This window comes from Pararge aegeria, chromosome 7 (assembly GCF_905163445.1).
Source record: "Pararge aegeria chromosome 7, ilParAegt1.1, whole genome shotgun sequence".
NCBI classification, from domain to species: domain Eukaryota; kingdom Metazoa; phylum Arthropoda; class Insecta; order Lepidoptera; family Nymphalidae; genus Pararge; species Pararge aegeria.
In genome coordinates, this window is record NC_053186.1 from 6,459,542 (window position 1) to 6,481,024 (window position 21,483).

General features: G+C 34.7%; 1 protein-coding gene across 1 annotated transcript; it reads left to right on the forward strand.

The window, feature by feature from the left end:
- Positions 1–212: 212 nt before the first annotated feature.
- On the forward strand, positions 213–21,279 carry LOC120625248. Its single transcript, XM_039892253.1, has 5 exons — positions 213–269; positions 16,981–17,092; positions 18,765–18,887; positions 19,740–19,850; positions 20,532–21,279. The coding sequence occupies exons 2-5, from the start codon at positions 17,006–17,008 to the stop codon at positions 20,622–20,624; spliced, it is 414 nt and encodes a 137-aa protein (XP_039748187.1). The 5' UTR covers positions 213–269; positions 16,981–17,005; the 3' UTR covers positions 20,625–21,279.
- Positions 21,280–21,483: the final 204 nt, after the last annotated feature.

Here is a 21,483-nt window from a genome sequence, read left to right on the forward strand (position 1 = left end):
TATCTGAAGATTACATAAAATACGTAATTTTTGAGATCGAAGGCCAACAATAATGTGAAAACCCAATATAGGGAATGCCTAGCCTCTAAAATAACTGTTACAGATTAAATTAAATGTAATAATGTAATATTAAATTTACCTTTCATGTCCACTCTATCAGATCGCTTTATATAAATGCTTAGGTGGAATACATTTCAACTTTAGTCTCACATATTTTACAGAGCAGTGCGCGCGTGTTATTATTTAATATTTTTTTGTCTGTGGCATTGGTATGTTGATATAATATTTTAATTATTTATTTAGTTTCACGAATTTTATTTGACAATTACTAACGTCATACAATTTTTAAAACTATTTTACTTTATCGCATAATAACTTTAAATAATTAATAAACGGCTTTTAAAAAACTAAATGTGAAAATTAAAAGCTTAATGAAATGGCAAAGGTTCTCAATTAAAAAAGAAAAACACTTTTATTTAAATTATTTTGTTTTCTACAAAATGACTTTTAGATGTCTGATAAAATTTGTGAATACTTAGCAATACAATAGTTATAGAATTAAATAATATTTTTTTAAAAGTGATGTTGCTTAGTTAAGGAGCGCAAATCAATAAAAACATTGCGGTGGTTAGCAGTGTTCGCCCAAGTCAGTGCATAGATGGGGGATCGTTTATTAAAGGAAAATGCAAATACCACATAATGCACAAACACAAATTATAATTAAAGTGTAGCCCACTCTGCTTGATTGGGATTCAAGTATTAAATTTTTGAATCTTTCATTATATAATACAAAGAGGCTGCGAAGGTCACTTGTTTGTGATGCAACTTGTGTCGATACCCTAGCTGCATCACACATCCAGGCCACCAGTGCTGACCAGGCCAAGAGGCGTAAATATAATATGAGCTCTTAAAAAAAAAAACGAATAGGGTTATCGAGTCTACCGGTGATCCCAGAGGGGGCAGTTACCTTGGCCAACGAATTAGTTTGGCCATGCAAAGGGGCAATGCTGCCAGCATCTTAGGAACAGTGCCTCGCTGCGGTGGTTTCGAAGACGTTTTGGATTTTATAAAGTTTTACATAGTTTATTTGAGGTTATATTTATAAAACAAACGTGAAAGTAAGAAATAAATAAAAATATATTAAAAAAAAAACCAAAGTAATAAATGGGTAAGGTAATATAATAAATCAATGACTATAAAGTAAATGATAAAAGGATAATTTATACAAAAAAAAAAAGGATCATTAATCAAAATTAAATCATCCTACTGATATTATAAATGCAAAGTGTTGAAAAATGTTTTAAAAAACGATCGACGTCATTAAGCATTAAGCGGTAAATATTTAATGTAATTTAGTCTTATGTCATTGAACATTACAAAGGATATTATAACCAGAACCATACTTATATTAGGTATATACAGTGGCGTGCACTTCATACATGTACAAAAGCACTGCCTACCCAAATTATTTTATAAAGCTCGTATTGGAGAGGAATTTCAATTTTAGTTGCTTTATGCAAACCCTGGCCGAAGCCTCTCTGAACGCCACTGGGTATATATATCCAAATTATGTGGCTGTTCTCTCGCGGAGTAATTTATATTATAGAATATTTATAAAATATTAGCGTCCCAATAAAAAACCACACAGGTCTCCTCTCTCATAGTTGAAGATTCTTACTGTATGTTAGTGATACTAACCGGGACAGACGTCTAAACGTGCTCTACGAGGCACGGGGCACCATCAGTTTCAAACTCCGGGCTGGTGCTTAGAATATTTACAATAAAAAAAAACATTACCTAAAAATTTTGGTACGAACTGGGATTAAAACATGATAAACGTTTAAACAACGAGGCAGTTACTATTAGAGCCGTAGGAGTGTAATGTTTATAAAATAAGTAGAAAAGCACTTACAGAATTTCATCAGACTTTACTCGTGACCAAAGAGTCAAAACAGAGACTGCTTCGAGAAAGGATGCTTGTGCCAATCAGTTGTAAGTCTGATGAATGATGATGAAACATTTTATTTATTTATACTCTTTATTTGTACAACACTCAGAAAAACTAGACTAAAAAAAGAACAAACACATGAAGAATGAAGCAGGGTACAAAAGGCGGCCTTATCGCTAAGTAGCGATCTGTGCCAGGCAACCTTAAGATTAGGAAAACTATAAAGAAACACGAATAGGTGGGGTACACTGTTAAGTACTACACAAATACAATAATACTATTGATAAATATAAAAAATAAATATACTAATACATATTTTAACATACCATGAATACATACATATGAGTTTGAGTAGATAAATAAATAATAATAGTAGTCTTTACTGAGCTAGATAATGAGCCTTAACTTTTATAGTAGTAGAGTAGACCTTTTTGTGACAGAACTCGACCGGTTAAGTAATGCTATGCTTATGCAGACAAGTAGAATTGCTGTGTTCCGCGAATGACTTGGTTGTCGGTGAAATAACAGGCACATGAAGTTTAACACCTATGCCTCAGGAATTTATGGACACAGGACGATACTATCAAAGTCAAAGTCAAAGTCAAAGTCAAAAATATCTTTATTCAAGTAGGCCCACAGGTGGCACTTTTGATGCGTACATAAGAACCACACGGTAGTGAGATGATGGCGATAACCACATTCGTAAACTTAAAACTAAAGCTACGAGGGTTCCAAACGCGTCCTGGTCTAAGAAGAAGCCCACAACAAACTTAGCCGGGTGTTTTTTTTTTTTTTGTTATCACCATCTCACAATGTCACAATGTAGGTCGTGTTACTTGCATGCCCTTAAAATTTTGCTCTCCTTACAGACGATGGTTTTTCATTGACCATCAGGCAGCTCATCAATAGATCCCAAAAAAAACGATATCTGCTTATTGTCTGCGATAGGCATCTTGTTTACATACTACGATTTATTATGATGTATCATTATATTCCAGTTGAATTTAAGTGAATACATGAATATTTATGCTATCCAAACATAATCGATTTTAATTAATGAGCTTGTATACAACGTGCAACGGAATTACGAAATAATATTGAAGGTAGCATAATTATATTTAATAAGGAGTCACACTGTAAAGATATTAAATAATAAGAAGCATATTTATTTTTCCATACAAACTAATTCAAAACATTTTAAGTGTTTAATTATGACAACCCTATTGAAGATAAAAAACCAACACGTGCATAGAAGTCACCTACGCTACGCGGCGCGTTAAGTAAAATCAAGTGACTTCTGTCACTGGATTTTACTTTTGCAGGTGATGTTAGGGCTGTATCTGATTTCTTTCAGTAAAACTATGGCAATCGTTTACTCAAAAACGTAAGATAAGTCTCAGAGATGGTAAATAATGTACCTCTAAAGCGTCTAAAGTATTATTTCGGTTTTTCATTTACACGCTGTATAAATTCCAGTTTTAGCATTAGGTAAAAAACTAGTTTTAACTTGAGGAAACGCAATTTAACTAACCCCATGTCGTAGCAGAACGTGTGTCGGCCATAAATAGGCTAGCTCTCCCACGTAAATACGTGGGATGTCACGGTAATAAACAGACCTAGTACCCTACATATTATTCTATATATAATCAAAAGTGAACCTATGTTAGCTATATGTAGTGTTGCCCAAATGCAAGAACAAGACGAGACTTAGCCAGTCTTGGTCTTGGTCTTGCGCCAATACACCTGGTCTTGGTCTTGGTCTTGGTCTTGCGCTCCCAGTCTTGGTCTTGGTCTTGGTCTTGCAGCAAGAGTCTTGCAAGTCTTGCAATTACCTATTAGTCTATTACTATTTATTAAAGTTTACTTTAAATCTTAGAAAAACGTATTAGAATTGGAACATTGTGAGCTTGAATTAACATAGCCATAGTAAAGATCAAGCAGATTAATAAATAACTGAAGATTTGATAAGAAATTCGAAAAATCAACTGACCTATATGTCGTTTTCCATGGAAGTAACTGTTTCTTAATAAACATTTATGATTTATAAGCTTACATTTGCTAAAACATGTAAAAAAACAAATTAATTACAATAACTTGACTGTATTTTAAAGAACAATACTTATCTGTCTAGAAAGAGATTGAACCCTCAACTTATAAGAAATTTAATAAAAGAGTTTTACGATTTATCATTTATTTGAATAAAGCTGAAGAGTTCGTTTGTATGTTTGATGACAGAAGTTTTAAAATAAATAAATAAATCCTGAACGTCACTATACCTCCAAAGTTACTATTCCTCGTGGACGAAGTCGCGGGCACAGCTAGTAAATACTTACTCTCATCATCTCTCTCAGAGATATTCGAACACTTTTTTCTATTTTTTCTTGTAAAAACTTAAGAAATATAATGACTAAATGTACAATAATAGTACCTAAGTAATTAGTTTAAAACCATATAAGTAATCAATATTATAATTACTTACTAGAATGAATTATTATGACAATTACTACCTATCCTCACCATTTTATCCTAATCATAATACTACTTGCGTGATCAGTATAATGTATTCATTTTCATTCTAAGCACTCTGAAACTTATTTATTCTTTGGAACACCTGTAGGTACTCTTAAAATTCGAAATTATTTTGCATGAATAGTGTCAAATGTTATGATTTCGGCGCGGCGGCAACGATTGTTTTAGATTTCAAAAGAAGCCGCCGGCGCTTGTATCATAACCATGTACTTCCGAAAAGCGGCAAATTTCTTTGAGAAGTAAGTACAAAACCTTTGATGCCGCATTATCAAAGTGCCGATGGTTAAAACATAACTATGCATGCACTCAGTTTGATTTTAATAGATATTTTTTTATTCGCTATGTTTATGGTATTAGTCGTAATGCGCATAGGTCCAGTTTTTCATATTCTTTGATATAGTTTTTTGCGTCTCATAGAATTCCTAAGCGTACCTACCTACCTATACACCGAACTGTTACACCTAACTACTCCGTGAAATAGCGCTAAGTCCTAGCTGCAAGACGCAAGAGTCTTGCAGGCTATGTCTTGTTCTTGCTCAAGTCTTGCACGGTCAGTCTTGGTCTTGGTCTTGCTAAAAATACGCGGTCTTGTTCTTGGTCTTGGTCTTGCAAAAACGCAAGAACAAGACCAAGACTGCAAGACCAAGACTGAATTTGGGCAACACTAGCTATATGTAATTGCACTTACAGACATACACACAATAATGAGCATGCAATGGCGTGTGAATCTACTTCCTTCGATGTGAATGTTTCCTCATTCATTACTTTTACTACAGATAGGTAGATTGCATTCCAACTTAATTTGGGCAATATGCCGTACTCATAATATTATTTAAAACTTAAGACTTTCACACAATCTTTTAGTAGGTACCTCCTCAAAGGAGCACCCTTAATTTTAACAGCCTTAACTTTGGAAAACTTGGGACTCACTATAGCCTTTAAACCTTCAATTTATCAATATAGCTAAATAATATTTTCAAAAAATAAGACATTATCTTTGCGTGACCAAGTCACTGGTGTTATTTCCCCTCTGGATTGCAAGCTTTTTTTTATTTGATTTCCTGTTGTTATTTTGGCATAACGAACATACCGTTCAATTTTATTTATTTGTGTACATGACGGTACAGTGGTTCGGACTACTGCTTCACTTTCGGGGGCCGAGTTCGAATGCCAACATGCAACTTATTTTCTAAGTTATGTGCGTGGTAATTAAAATATCACTTGCTCCAACGGTGACGGAAATCCTCGCGAAGAAACCTGCATGCCCGTGAGTTTTCAATAATGTTCTCAAAGGCGTGTGAAGTCCACCAACCCGAATTTCGATTTTGGATGATTGCGGTTTGCGAGAAACTGTCATATTTTCTAACTATTCGTTCCTTTAGAATGGTCCTAGAGTTTTCGCAAGAAATCGATGATTATCCATTGTCTCTGTCAGTACACCCTGGTCGCCCAAAAAAGCTTTCTGTTCACACGTTCTTCAAACACACGTTACGCTCCAACACCGAAGAATCCTAGGGATTCTTCGGTGTTGGAGCGTAACGTAACGTAAAATGTTGACTTTACAATGCACTTGCCTAAGGAAGCTCATCCGATTATGTATTTTAAAAGACTTATTTGACATTCCTAAAAATTACGAATGACAGATTTATCTAGTTGTCTTAGACATTTGGACACAGAAAATAATGCTCCATGTTCACTTCCTGTTATGGATTTAATAATGAAAAAGTAGCACTTTTACTAGAAATAGAGAAATGATTTCAATTTTTTTTATAATCCCTCCTCCTTAGTCATTCACTCTTGACAGAGTGGTCTTGGTTGACGACGATCCATTTTCTATGGCTAACGCAGCCCCCGAGATGCGCCTCCTCTTGTTACGGTCTTCAGTGTTTCGGGAAAAATGGTCGTTTAAAAATAACGTAACGTACAGTTTTCATTTTAAAAGTAACCAAAAAAATAAAAATGACAGCCCTTACAACTTTTAATGACTGTATTGAATAACATTTCAATGTATAAACGAGTGTGAATTATTGTTTCTTATCTCCAGAAAAGTTACTGTATTATGTAGGACCATAACCTTTTTTCTGTTGCCATACTAATCCGTGACCCCATCTGACCTTAAATATTGATGCACACACAGCACAGTTGATGTTATGGCTGTCACTGCGTATCTTTTATGAGCGCTTTTTACAGTTCTCAATCTAAAAGTATTTAGCTTAGGGGGCTTAAAGGGAGCAGTAGGAGTTGTAAAGTTTCGTTTTAAAAGCGGTGATAATCTGGTAGTTAGGACTTCGGCCTTACGTTTGGGGCGACCAAGCTCGAAACCGGCACGCACCTCTAATTTTTCTAAGTGATATGCGCTTTAAGCAATTTAAATATCTCTTGTTTGTCGGTGAAGTAAAACATCGTGAGGACCTGCATGGCGCGACAGTTCGCTATAATAATTAACCTCAAAGGCGTGTGAAGTTCACAAATCAGTGTTCGGCGAGCGTGGTAGAGTACGGCCTCACTGGGCTGTTCTTATCCGGGGATCCGTGTAGTGGGCCGCTGGTTTAATAACGATGATTAAATGAGATGAGCTAAATTAATACCTACCCCATTGGCTTAGTACTTCTTTCTCCAACTACCTTTACATAATGTAGGTACTTATGTCAGTAATTAACTTGAAATCAAAGATGAATGTGTTGTAATTAAAAACTAGATAAATGACCCTTTTTCTTGGACCGCAACTCTTGCCTGAGATAAATGTAGGCTATAAGTCACAACAGGAAGACAGTAAGGCATGTTACTGATTACATAATTATAATATTACTTACGTTATAATATGTGGTATGTCATAATGTGGTTGGATGAAATCGAACATGTCCACCACATATTGTACCGAATACCTTTGAAACCGGTAACCATGGGTAGGTTACATACTTACAGCTACAGATCTTTGGGTCATCATCTATAACCTATTAACATTCCACTGCTTGGTAAAAGCATGCTCGCTATAGAAGACCTAAAGCTCTGTCGAAGTGCGTTTTTATGTTTCTCATTTGTTACTGATAATAACTAAGACTCAGATACGGGGATTGCAACATTCTAAAAAAACACACAAAAATTGGCCTCTTTTGTACTATAGAGGTATTACTACATTTGTATTATGTACCCGTACACTTTAATGGTATGCATCTGTTTAAAACGGAAGCCCGGTTGCACAGAAATTAAAGTTTAATAGAAATCTAAAACTAGGCTAATTACTTAAAATCTGAAAAAAGTAGTTATGTACACAGTAACTCTACCACCACCCGCCCATAAGGCAGATGCTGCCGAAAGAAGTCCAAGAATATTCTCTCGAAATTTTAATAGTTATAGGAGATAGATACAGACAAAAATAAAAACAGTTATGTTATTTAATGATAACTTAAGTATTTGTACGTTTTCTGCCAAAGTACGGAATCAGGATTATTGCGTGAATCTCTCGCACTCGCCAGATTTATATCACCTACTTTCAGGAATTAGAATAATAAAAAGTTTTAAATCATTACAATGATCCACAGATCCCATTTCGTCATATTCATTTCGTTTCATTTATTTAGTGGTCAGATATTTTCTTGCATTTGTGGTCCACGAACATCTATTTAAACGTGTTTGTGGTAAAAGTTTTAGATGTTCTTAAACTTAAATCCAACTTAGATAAGTGGTGTCCGTTACACTGGTTGAAGTACTTTTGTAAAATTGGTAATTAGATAGGTTTAAATAGGATGACATGGTTATGCTTAAGATTCGTTTATTCATGGACTTGTTACGCTGATACAACTAGAACAAACTAATTTTAAAACATACAAAAAGCTCTACAAAAAGTTCCAGGATGACATGTGTACTGAAGAGAATTTGTTAGTCTTTCCTGCGGAACAAGTAGAACTTGCTAACAACCTTGCAATTTAAAAGACAACATAACAAAATTCATCTACTTACTGCCTTGGCTTAATTTGCGCTATCGACTGATTCGCTTTTGTCATTACTAGGGCCTGTAATTTAAAGTTCACCTAGCATAGTACCAGGACAAAATATATACTAAGGAGGCATTTCAGTCAAGGAATTCAACTATATACGTATATCTTGTATAAGTTATGTAATAATTAAGCAGATATAAATAAGCTTTATCCTATCATTATATCTATGATCCCGTACATTAGGTAATTACCTACAACAGTTTTCATGTATGCAAATGTAAAGAAAGTGGCTTAGCATGCGAATCTGCGTGTACTGTTACTATTATTTCACAACTGAACGCCTTTAGTTATAAGTGCTATTTTGATATTCTTAACAAACTTCCCCGTTTTACCCGACCAAGCTTAGGTACCTATTCTTGTTAGTTATACTAAATGTATAAGTGTCTTTTAATGGTGTGGTTTTTCAATATCATGTAACAGGATTCTAGACTACTAACTTTCAAGTTTTGAAGTTTGATGTTCGCTCTTTTAGCAATCGGATTTTTTGATAAAGAATTTATAATAATAATTATGATATTAAGCTTAACATAATTTGAAGTACTAACCGCCCCCTAGATAATGAATTTTTATAACATAATTTCTTAGATGGATTAAAGTACGGTGGGTCCCTTATTGCAAAACTATCTCGTTGATCTAGTAGTTAGCGTGTTGGACTACGGATCACGAGGTTTGGTTCGATTCTCGGGTCGGACCAACAAATGCCATTGAGATTTTCGGCCAAGATGTTTCGTTGTACCAGCTACGAGTCAGGAAACTGGCATAGTCATGCCCGGTGCCTCGGAAAGTACTTTAAGCCGACGGTATATCCTCCTTTGAGCCAAGTAAAAGAATACACTGATACAACTTCCGTATAGCGTCTTGGCCGGCGAAGACGATGTACCCAGTTTACAACGTCATCCGAAAGTGTATCATATCCATGGTCACGGGGGCGTAAGGATTAAACCCTACTTCAAACCCAAAGTGTTCCACCGTCGCCCCAAGTCAAGATCCGAACCTCACAGGAGGCGGTCTTAGGTTGTCTTCTCCATCTTCAACCCGATTATGCCAAGCTCAACTTTGGAGTTAATTACTGGGGAGGTCCGCACTATTCTCCTTCCCGGTTGATGATGTACGAATTCCAGAGTGATTATCAGCGGCAGTACTTCCAAACGAATAACAACAGAGAGAAAGCCTGATCATCATCATTATCCACCCATTACCGAATAAATTGTAATAAATTGTACTCTCTTGGTATGTATTTATATCTCTGTAACTACTATTTTCTTTGGTGTACAATAAAAGTGTATTCATTCATTCATTTATTACCGACACACTACAGGGCACGGGTCTCCTCTCAGAATGAGAAAGACCAAAGACTGGCTAGGAGCCGATTAGAAGACTTTACACGTCTTTGAAAACATTACTGATATTTCTCAGGCGTGCTGGTTTGCTCACTATGTTTTCCATCATCGAGAGGTGTGTGAATGAATGAATACACTTTTATTGTACACCAAAGAAAAAAAGTAGTTACAAAGATATAAATAAGCAAGAGAGTACAATTTGGTGGCCTTATCGCTACATAGCGATTTCTTCCAGGCAACCAATGCGTAAAAGGAAAAAACATAGAAAAGAGGTAGGTGGTGCAATAAATAAGATTTAAAAATTACACAAATATATAAATATATTACATATAAATACAAATAAGATATAAACATACATGAAATTACCCATAATTAATGTAAACTACTAACAAGTGTGCCGCCGGGAGGTACGTTTAGCCACTTGTGCCTGTTATGACACCAGCAGGCCTTCAGACCGGAATAAAACAGTGTCAAAGTCAAAGTCAAATATTTCTTTATTCAAATAGGCACATAGATGGCACTTTTGATGCGTTATTATATACAAAATGTGTACATAGCAGTGAGTAGTGATGGCGATAACTGCAATCGTAAACTTAAAACTAAAGCTACGAGGGTTCCAATCGCGCCCTGGTCTAAGAAGAAGCCCACAACAAACTTAGCCGGGTGTTCTTTTTGTTATCACCATCTCACATTGTCATTAGAAAATATTTAAGAAGCAACCTGGTTAGAGCAATTGCTTACACCCAAGCTTTTAGTCGTTTACGTAATCCTTTATACTATAATATGACTTTTCTATAAGCTTTCACTTAATACAAACTTTGAACTTCTTTAGTGACTTCCCCAAGATATCTACCGGTAATTTATTGTAAAAGTTCTGCTTGGTGGCAGAAATAAGCATGGTCGTAGTAGGTAGGTTCTTCCCCGGACGAGCTCGTCAAAAGAGCTTTATTTTCTACTTAATGTAAAATCCACTTAGGGTATGGCAGTTTAAAACAATTGAAACTCTTGACTAATATTTAATGTTTATTACTATGAAGTCATCACCATAGAGCATTTCGTAAAACATCTTCTCACGAAGTTGCCTTAAATTGTGCGCCATTTTGATTTTAAGTGTCAAGCTGTTTACGAAATAGGTGATTACAACTAATTACGTTTAACTTTAAATCTTGCCTTAGTTTAGTTAGTTCCAAAAACTTAGGCAACTTTGTTATGCAGTTATACTATTATTATATCTATAATCATTTGTGTATCTCTAACATCTATTTGGTTAAAGTTTTTGCCAAATACAAGTACGTGATTAAAGAAATATGAAAATGTGGAAAAACACTATTTACAATACCAGTTTTGAATTTTTTTTTTCATAAAACTTATAGCTTATATCATTCCGGGTGATTTGGGGATTCTAAGAATACCCCAAATTCTTGTCTTACATAACTATTTTCTCTTACTTGTCCTTTAAACTAAGCAATCTTTTTTTTTCTTAAAAGAAAAATGTTTTAACGTATAAAAATTAATAAAAACGTATCTACCTAAATAAAAAGAACTCTACTATTCTCTTTATTTATTTTTATTTATTTATACTCTTTATTTGCACACAAATAAAAATACAAAAAAAGAATAAAAGAAAACACAGACAGAAGAAGTATACAAAAGGCGGCCTTATCGCTTTGTAGCGATCTCTTCCAGGCAACCTTAGGATAAGGATCTCTTTGATTAATTTAGACAAATAATAAGTCATGAAACGATTGCTTACATTATTAGTGTTGATTACTGAAAGAAGGGGTACAAAGAGAGTTTATTGAACTAATACCTTTTTCTTTATTTTATAAACGTATCATACGTCGCCTATACAAATTTTATTCCTGGGTAACCCTTACCTTGGTTTATTATCAGAACAAAGAGAATATAAACACTTTTTAAAACGCGCCAAATGAAGAACGTATAGTTTTAAATAGTCTAAAAATTATGATACAAATTATTACAATAGTGCTGCCGGAAAACCTAACCCCAATGTTAACTATAACACAGTTCGCCCTTGACAGTTAAAGGTTAGATGAAAATCTGTGACTGAAACCGGTGACCTGTTAAAATTAGGCTGCAATTTGAATACGACATTTGCCTAAACACATTATAAATGTATAATATATACAAATATACGAAATTGAAACGTCTGTCTGTGATTTCAAAATTCTGTGTCGTATAAAGATTATATTAATATTATTGATTGAAAGTATAATCTTAGGTAAAACCACAAGGGAGCTAATTGGGGGATTGAAATATATTAAATTTTGAAGAAGATTGTATCCTTGGCTATTTCAATTGGAAGGTCCAGGATTTGATACCCGGGAGAGGAAATTTGTAAAGTTACATTTACTTTGGTTTGGTCTGGTGGGATACTTTTGTCGTGCCTAGTTTACGATGACCAAAGATGTGCCAACAAGCGTTCTAGCGTACCAGTAAGATGCCGCATAGAAATCGATTAGGGTATGGGTTTAATATAACTGCCATACACATTACAGTTAGCCCTTTACCATCTTAGAGTGTGAGTAAAGGCTTAACTTGCAGTGGAATAAAAAAAACGTGTGTGTACTTATGTACACGCGTTAGTAGTTATACTTCTTTGGCGTAACAAGATAAAAATCTTTTGAATTTTTTTTTTAGAAATCTTATGGAAAAAAGGTATTGTTTGAATTATTGATAGTCAACTGTCAAACCTTTTTTAGAAAAACTAAATTGTTGACTATAGCTAACTTCTTGGTGTCGGTTTTTTATGACGGTGTGCGCGCGCGCCAAAAGGAGTATAACTTAAATAAAAACTACGCAATTACACATTTTTTTTGCATTCACATCTTATATTACAATTTTAAATGAAGCATTACAAATCATTCTACGAACTAAATAAATTATTTTACATTGTGAATAATTGACAGACTGTCCCACAATTTTGCATAATAATCGATAAAATTACAAGCACTAATTACTGTATTACAATTGTATTACAGTAGTAATCGACCTTTTGTTCTGTTTTATCTGTGATTATTGTGCGGTTGACATGTTTTTTTAGCTAACATGCGACTGACTTTATCTTTCTAAATAACATAATAAATAGAAGGTATTTTTGCTATAACATTTTGATAAATTCCAGACCCAGGGTTCACTAATTACCACTTTATCCTGCAGTATAATTATTCAATACAATTACAGCGCTCTTATGTTTAACCTCCTTATGCTTATCTTCCTCCTTCCATCTGTCTATACTGCTTTTAATTTTTACATCTGCCCAGAAAGTTTTATTAGTCAAAGGAAAAATGCGGGAAAATCTGTAATTTGACATTCAACGATTTTTTTCTTTCTTTCCCATAGGGAAAAGGCAAAGGTATATCACCGTACAGCCATGTCTTCAGTATTTAATAATCATGTGCTCTACAGATATACGATTTGGTATTTCATCTACCTACTACACATCTACCTATGTTGGGTAGAAAATATATAGTCGTTACTAGCGAACCCGGCAAAAGTCGTCCTACCTGCTAAAGCAGCGCCATTAAAATTCTATACACACAAAATGGCTGGACCGATGTCCAGTCGTTTACTTGTATAAAATAATAAGGTCTAAAATTACATTAGACAAGGCATAAGTCTACGTAGTACTGTATATTCCATATACTAAAATTGTTTCGAAATCAAAATATAATTATAAGTACCTTGTTGACATTGGCATCAAATCAAAGATTCACTTACATACTTTCACTTTTACTTCAAAATGCGTTAATGAAAGTAAAACTCAGTTTATTAATATTATTAATCCGTTTGACCTCTATCCTACATATATTTTACTACTGGGTATACTCATTAATGAACAATAACACAAATGAAGGTCTGTACTCACATTACACTGTGTAGGGCACTAGGAAAAGTCCTGGACGTATCTCTCGTTAGTGTTTATAGCTTTTATGTTTTTATTTAACGGTCATGTATCAAATCCTTTTACACAGGGTTTAATTTGAAGTAGAAAATGCTGCCTATTTTGTATTTTAAATAAAACCCTGTCTTATAATACTGTATCATGATATTATAGAACAGGGATTATTTTCAAAATTTACTTCACTATACCACAATGTCAAAGCTAAGCTTAGGCTTGTAAGATATTTAATGTGTCCTTAATTTAAAATTTAGATCAATTTTTTTTTTAGTATCATTCAAAACAGAAATTGCGGTCATTGGTATTCTAAAATGAGGTGTTTGAACATGAGATATGAAAATGATAATTATTATATTTCAATCCTAACAAGCTTCGAAGTAATTAAAGTTTTTTGGTAGAGCTAGCTCGGGGAAGTACCCACTACCGCTATGCTTATTTCTGCTGCCAATTAGCTGTGTTCGGGCCTGAAGCGGGTTGTTACACGTGTTATGTATATCCTCCTGGCCGTATCCGACCGTTATGAGCTTACCTGATGTGCTCTCAAGTGACTGGCATAACCACTCTCTGTTTTAAATGTGCGATCACATTGACAGCACGTCAGTACTCCGCCAACTATATTGTAATATATCGCCGGCGATGGTCTGGCCTTTATCTCATTACGCCAAGCATCTTGCTCTGCGCGCCTTTTAACTTCAAACTTTTTTATTTACGGAGTGTCTCCATTGTGGCCTTCTGCCTCAAATTCAATACACGTGTTATTATGGGGCTCATGAGGCTTTACACCTACGTCTCAGATTGACAAACACATGGCGGCCCTCAGTAGGACATGTTGCTTGCAGCGAAGTGTTGATCTTTTATACGCGATGGTTTTATACTTATTATCAGGCCATCTGCTTGGTCAAACAAAAACCTATTGAAAGATGTATTTCGGTGTGGAATTTTACGCGTATCCAAATAAAGATTGACCATTAATGTCGTAAGGGTTCGCAACCGGCGTGCGAAATGAGATACCATCTTTACCGTCTCAGACAATGATACCACTGACCCGCTTCTTATGGTAATTAGATCGAAATTGTTTAACCACTGGTTTTTTTTCCACGTTGTTGGCTATAATTATCATGTGATTACACTGATTGCTGTATTTGCACATTGATTTTTTATAGATGAGCTGGTTTAATGGGCCATTCACAGGGGCCATTTTGAATTAAATTATTTGAGTGGTTGAAAACATTTGAACTAACAATAGTTAATCTTTGCTAAGATTATTTGCTTGATGTAGGTCTTATCTCTTTAGTATAAAGGATTGTAGAGCATAGAGCCACCACGCTGCTCAAATTCGAGGGTTAACGATTATTATAACACTAGTGATCCCCGCAACTTCGTCCACATAGAACTTTTTATTAGATACACCCATTCCCAAGTCGTAGCGTGATGATAAATATAAATAAATAAATAATAAATATACTACTACAATACACACATCGCCATCTAGCCCCAAAGTAAGCGTAGCTTGTGTTATGAGTACTAACATGGCTGATGAATATTTTTATGGATAGGATACATAAATACTTAAAATATACATATAAACACCCAGACACTGAAAGACATTCATGTTCATCATACAAACATTTTCCAGTTGTGGGAATCGAACCCACGGCCTTGGACTCAGAAAGCAGGGTCGCTGCCCACTGCGCCAATCGGCCGTCAAATAGCCTTTTAATAAAGAATTTGGCTATCACATGCAATGGTAATTCCAGATATAAGCACATTCTAACAAATAAACTTTCACTCCCTATTTGTTAAAAATTGTTATAAATTTTGTATTTTTTTATCATTTCAACTGAAGCGTTTCAATAAAAGAGAGCTTTTTATGACAGAGCTCGTCCAGGGAAGAGCTACCGCCATGCGCATTTCTGCTGCCTTCAAGAATACACACCCTTAAATCTTCCAGCTCTTTCTCTAAGGGATCGTCCATAAATCACATAAGAGCTTCACCCTCGATCCCTTAGACAATTTTTTAATTTTCGGAAAATTTGACACGGGTCCTCTGTACATTTATGCATTACTATTAATAGTTACAGTTTTAAAATAATAAAACACAAAAGGCCAAGCTACAATGTTACACCACATCTGATTATAGTATAATTATCAATTCTCGAGGCAAACAAATGCGATTGATTAAAGTCAGACAAAAACCCGCACAAGGCGAACGTGGAAGTGAGAAAAACGCATTCTTGAGCAATAGGTTCCTTCGGTCGTGGGAATTGCGAATATAATGTTAGGGACAAATTATTCTGATTATGATACACGGCATTGAGGTAAATCTGACAGTAATTAAGGAGCTTTATCACAAAACTTTTACCATAAAACATTATATTTTGTATAGCTTCTTCTTTCTCTACACGTAAATCCATAAAGTTTATGGATTACAGATACAAAAACCATATTTTTCCTATGTGTAAAAGCATTGTTTGTTTCCCTGGAAGAGCGAATAAATAAATATAGAAAATTGAAAGGAGCTTTTAATACAAATTCAGATTGTACTTTGCAATACAAATGAATAAATAAATAAATATACTACGACGATAAACACACGGCCATCTAGCCCCAAAGTAAGCGTAGCTTGTGTAATGGGTACTAAGATGACTGATGAATAATTTTATGAATAATATACATAAATAGTGATAATATACAGATAAACACCAAGACATTGAAAAACATTCATGTTAATCACAGAAACATATTCCAGTTGTGGGAATCGAACCCACGGCCTTGGGCTCTGAAAGCAGGGTCGCTGCCCACTGCGCTAATCGGCCGTCAATTGAATGAATTATCTTATTATGATATTGAATATCACCGTGCTCCTATAAAAGAGTTTTAAAAGCAGCAACTTAAAGAAACTGCTAAGTTTGGTTTAATCCATTATCCAAGCCACGTCGTTTCATGATGAATAAGATCGCTGTAACAGAAATAAAAAAAGGACTAGGACTATTCTCTGAACAATATATGAAGTTTATTTTAACGGGAAAAGGTTTTAAATTAAAGTACCTTCAAGCCTAACCAAATTTTATAATTTTAAGATTCTTTAATAATACTAATGAAAAGCCTAGTGGTTGGAGCATTTCAGAGTTATGCACGTTTTTATATTTGAGCAATTAAAATATCTCTAACGGCCAACACCCTTTTCATTCTGAGTGGAGACCCGTGGCCTGTAGTGAATAATATTAAAACTATTTGTTACAGAATTCGTAAGAACCAAGTTCCAGAGATGTCTGACAGACGGATATGCGGGCTACAGCTGGGTTCTGTTTGGGTCATAGCTGTTCTGATGTATCTTATCGACATGTCTACAGCAGTGAGTACCGAGATTTTTTAATTAATTGGCAAACGCGCATCCTGTAGGGCTAGCATTCGCACCACGAGAAAAATATCTCTACTTATTATCTCGTCTATCGCTGTAGAACATATACGAGAAACGAGTAGAGATAACTGTCTCGTTGCACGCACGTTGGTACTACTCGTAGGTTATAATGCAGGCTGCGTAACATGGGGACCGTGCTTGCTAAGCAGATGCTTTCTTACTCTTTAAGGAACCCATATTATAGGTAGTGGAGAAGAGACTGATAATTGAAGGGTATTAGAATTTTAGAAACGACCAAAGCTAAACCTTCCAAAACGTCACTTGTAATTTTATCGTTTATTAATTATTTCTTTTATATACCTACCAAGGAGGTTACATTTATCTTTCTAAAATATCATGTACCTAAATGTAAAAACAAAATTCGTCAAATTCATAGAAATCTTTCACTTGCACACACGACAAAAGTTAAAGTTTTTGGTAAATCGATTGCCTCTTATTTAAGAATTCAACTAGTGGATGTTAGAATCTTCATATGCGTAGAATTTCTTATATTCCAAGAGATTATCCCGTGGTGCCAAAAAAAAAAAATTATATCTGTATGATATCATTTGAAAAGTTTAATACATCCCTACAAGCTTTTATCCCTTGTTAAAAACTGAGAGTTGGAATTTTTAAAACCAATATCCATGGATATACGAGTAAGTTGAAGAATGACGGATTTCCATAAAAAACTTCATCCGCTATTTTTTAGCCTTTTGGGGATGGAATTAGAACGAATCCTATTTGTGTTATTTCAACGTTCAGCGGTTTGGGCTGAACGTTGTCTGTCTGTCTGTCAGTCAGTCGAGGCAACGCTTTTTCAACGCCAGTTATTATCAGAGTATAATAAATCAGAGTACAAAATAAATGAACAATTAACTAACAATGTAGGTTCATGGGATGATTCTTCTAAGTAGCTACTATAGATTTTTATCTTGATTCTAGTTATTTTAACTGCGGATAATTACAAATATGTAATTACAGTCCTATAATGACTGAATGTAAGAAATTGTAGCAATTAAAATAGTGTTAAAACAACTGTAATTGCTTTTACAGAGCGTGTACACGTTGACAGTGAATAAATCATCGAAATCTTATAATAGGAGTTATTAAAAAGTAATAAAAGGCTTTTCTACATTTATATACTAGCGCTTGACTGCAATCAAAATTCAAATTCAAAATTCATTTATTTCAAGTAGGCCTAATATAAGCACTTTTGAAACGTCAAGTCTGTCTGTTTGTAGTGATTCTACCACCGGTTCGGAAGGCAGATTCTACCGAGAAGAAGCCGGCAAGAAACTCAGCAGTTGCTCTTTTCCAACATCAACAATTTACATTTTGCATTTTAACATTCATTTTTCTATCTTGTGAGCCGGATGCTTCCAAGCAACTTTGTCATTAAAAAATTCATCAATTGTATAGTAACCTCGCTGTAATAAATATGTTTTAACAAATTCTTTAAACTTGTGCATTGGCAAAAGTAATGGTAAGTTATCTTGAGTTCTAAGATGGAGGACGCTTGCCTAGAGGATGCCTATTCACTCTTCATTTTAAGTTACTATATAGGTGAAAACGGATACTGTTAGGAAAAAATAAATTTCTAAATATCTATTGAATATTGTTCCAGGCTCTAGACGGCTATGTTCCAGGTGAAGACTACCCAGCCTTCGAAGAAGTCCCAAAGGGCCTGTCGTTCACCTGCGATGATAAGATACCTGGATACTATGCTGATCCAGAGACCAGTTGCCAGGTGAATAGAGGGAATTGTCCTAAGCCCATGTTCCAATACTGAAAACAGGCTTTCTCTGTCTCCCATATAAGAGCTCGAGCATTTAACCGCAGAATCTAAGCTGTCCAATACAGTTTGGTACTAACGATTATGTACTATCACATGTTAGTGATCCTTACCGGGACAGACGGCGTAACATGCGAGGCCCAGGACCTAGGCCAAATAAAAAATGTAACTCCGAACTGGCACTATGGGTTTCTCGACAGACACCCAGTTCATGATAAGAACTTAGAAGTTTCTTATCAGTAGTCAAATATGCTAATTTAGCACAGGCATTAATAATTATTTAGCACTGATTGTGAAGCGGTAATTATGAAGCGGTAATAGCCCAGTAAGTAGTTCTTCGACTTCACTTTCGGGGTGGGCGAGTACGAATCCCAGCACCTCTAACTTTTCTAAGTTATGTGCGTTTTAAGCAATTAAAATATCACTTGCTTTAGCGGTAAAGGATAACATCGTAAGGTAATCGGCTTACTCGAGAGTTCTCCATAATTTTCTCAAAGGTGTGTCAAGTCCACAAATCCGAACTGGGCCAGCGTGGTGGACTACGGCCTTAAATCTTTCTCATTGTGGGATGAGACTCGTGTCCTGTAGTGGGCGGGTAATGGGTTAATATGAAGATGATGATTAATAATTATGAATCGTTTATAGATATTTTTTTCCAATTTCTGAAGTTTGGTGATAACTTGATTCTTTAACTTAAAACTAAAACTACCAGGGTTCCAAACGAGCTGGTCTAAATAAACGAAAAACTGAGTTTCTCTGTCTCAGAAAAAAAGTACTATATAATGTTTGTTTTTAAATTCATTGTAGGTATGGCATTGGTGCGTACCCAGCATTGGCGGTAACATCTTGTACTCCTTCATATGCGCCCCTGGTACCGTCTTCAACCAGAGGACGAGGGTCTGTGATTGGTTCTTTGCGGTAAGTTAAGATTTATTATTAACTAGCGTACCCAGCCCGCTTCGCCGGGCTAGATTTTGGCTCATTAAATTTTTAATTTTAGTCTCATAATATATTAAATCATTTATTTCTCTCCGTATTCATTCTCTTCTCGAGCGGGTGAAGATCATTATCTACACCCATGTACACCCAACAATAGAATATCATCATAGTCAATAAAAGCTGTATTTGACAATTTGACAGTTCAAAAATAGGAGTGCTCCGATCGTCACCAAACTTTACAGGATTATTCGCCAGGTCAATCCTGAGATTCCCTGAAATTTTATTTATTTATAGGTAGGTACATGTACAAGTAAAGTAACGTAAAGTAATTATAGTAATTATACAAACAAATACCTACCTCACAACTTATATTGGTGTGTATGTAATAGTGCGATTTAAAATCTACTGTCCCTGATTTAGGTTAAAACCGGTATTACAACAGTGCTCTCCTTAAATTGTTGTCTCGATGATTGAGTGTATGATTGTGCGTGTGTGAGTTTGCGTCGCGTAGGTACTTGTACTCGCGTATATGTTTGCTTATACAAGATAAATATTATATTCAATTATATATACATATATAAATTTAAATTATTATAGATGTGGTAGGTACCTACAACTATTTTTACAAACTAACCATTATACTTTCCGTTCTATTTTCAGGTGGACTGTCCTAATTCTCCAGCCTTCTACGGTGTAAACGAAGATTTGTACAAAGATGAAGCCGGCAACTACATTGCTGGGAAAAAGAAGTAGATCTGTCTATCGCTATATTTTATACGGATAAACTTTTTAATTTAGGTGTCATAAATATAGGAGAACTGTGGGCTACGAAGGGTGATAGTTAATAACATTTAACATATAGTTAAATTGGAAATAGTCAACTTCTTTATGACCTGTATTCATTTGAAAACGCTAAAAGTGCACGCGTGAATTTTTATAATAGCAAATTTGTAGAACTCCGTTTTAATTTAAAATTTTAACTTCTCTTTATTCATGACTAGATACTAAAAATGTACTAAATATTTTCAGTCATCAAAATGTGTTTCTGTAAAACCAGTTCACACTCACACATGAATGCTAGTTTTCAGTGACCTTATTGCCCGAAAAAAGTATATAAGTGGCAAAACATCTTATGATTAAGACGTTGCTAAATATTTGAGGTATAGTGGATATTTTTAATAATATATGACTAGTACAATAATGAGAAATGTTAAAAATTAACCTAGTACTTGGTATCATACGTCGTAGCCCCATCCATTTCGTTCGTTTCGTCTGAAAATATTAACATATTTTTCAGTTATATTAAGTGCCACAAAATATGTGAAAGAATAACTTGTAAACTAAGTTAGTTTGCTGTTTAAAATAAGTCATACTTAGTTACCATTAACGATAAGCAAAACCGTACAAAACTTCATTATTTGAAATACTTCAATTTCTTTAAATAGTTTTATAAAACAATTTATCTTTAAAAATTCTTGGAATTATTAAAAAATCTTGATTTTTTCTAACCATCAGAACTAAAGTTAAAAATTAATTAAACAATCTACAATACATGTGACTAAAGTGATAACTTCGTCACAATCATTGGTTATCAATAAAATGATTTTCTTAA

Excerpts from the sequence above, each read along its gene's own strand:
- LOC120625248 (XM_039892253.1), top strand. The coding sequence starts at position 17,006 with ATGTCTGACAGACGGATATGCGGGCTACAGCTGGGTTCTGTTTGGGTC. Across the intron at positions 17,093-18,764 it reads TTATCGACATGTCTACAGCA|GCTCTAGACGGCTATGTTCC; the intron begins GTGAGTACCGAG and ends ATATTGTTCCAG. Across the intron at positions 19,851-20,531 it reads TCTGTGATTGGTTCTTTGCG|GTGGACTGTCCTAATTCTCC; the intron begins GTAAGTTAAGAT and ends TTCTATTTTCAG.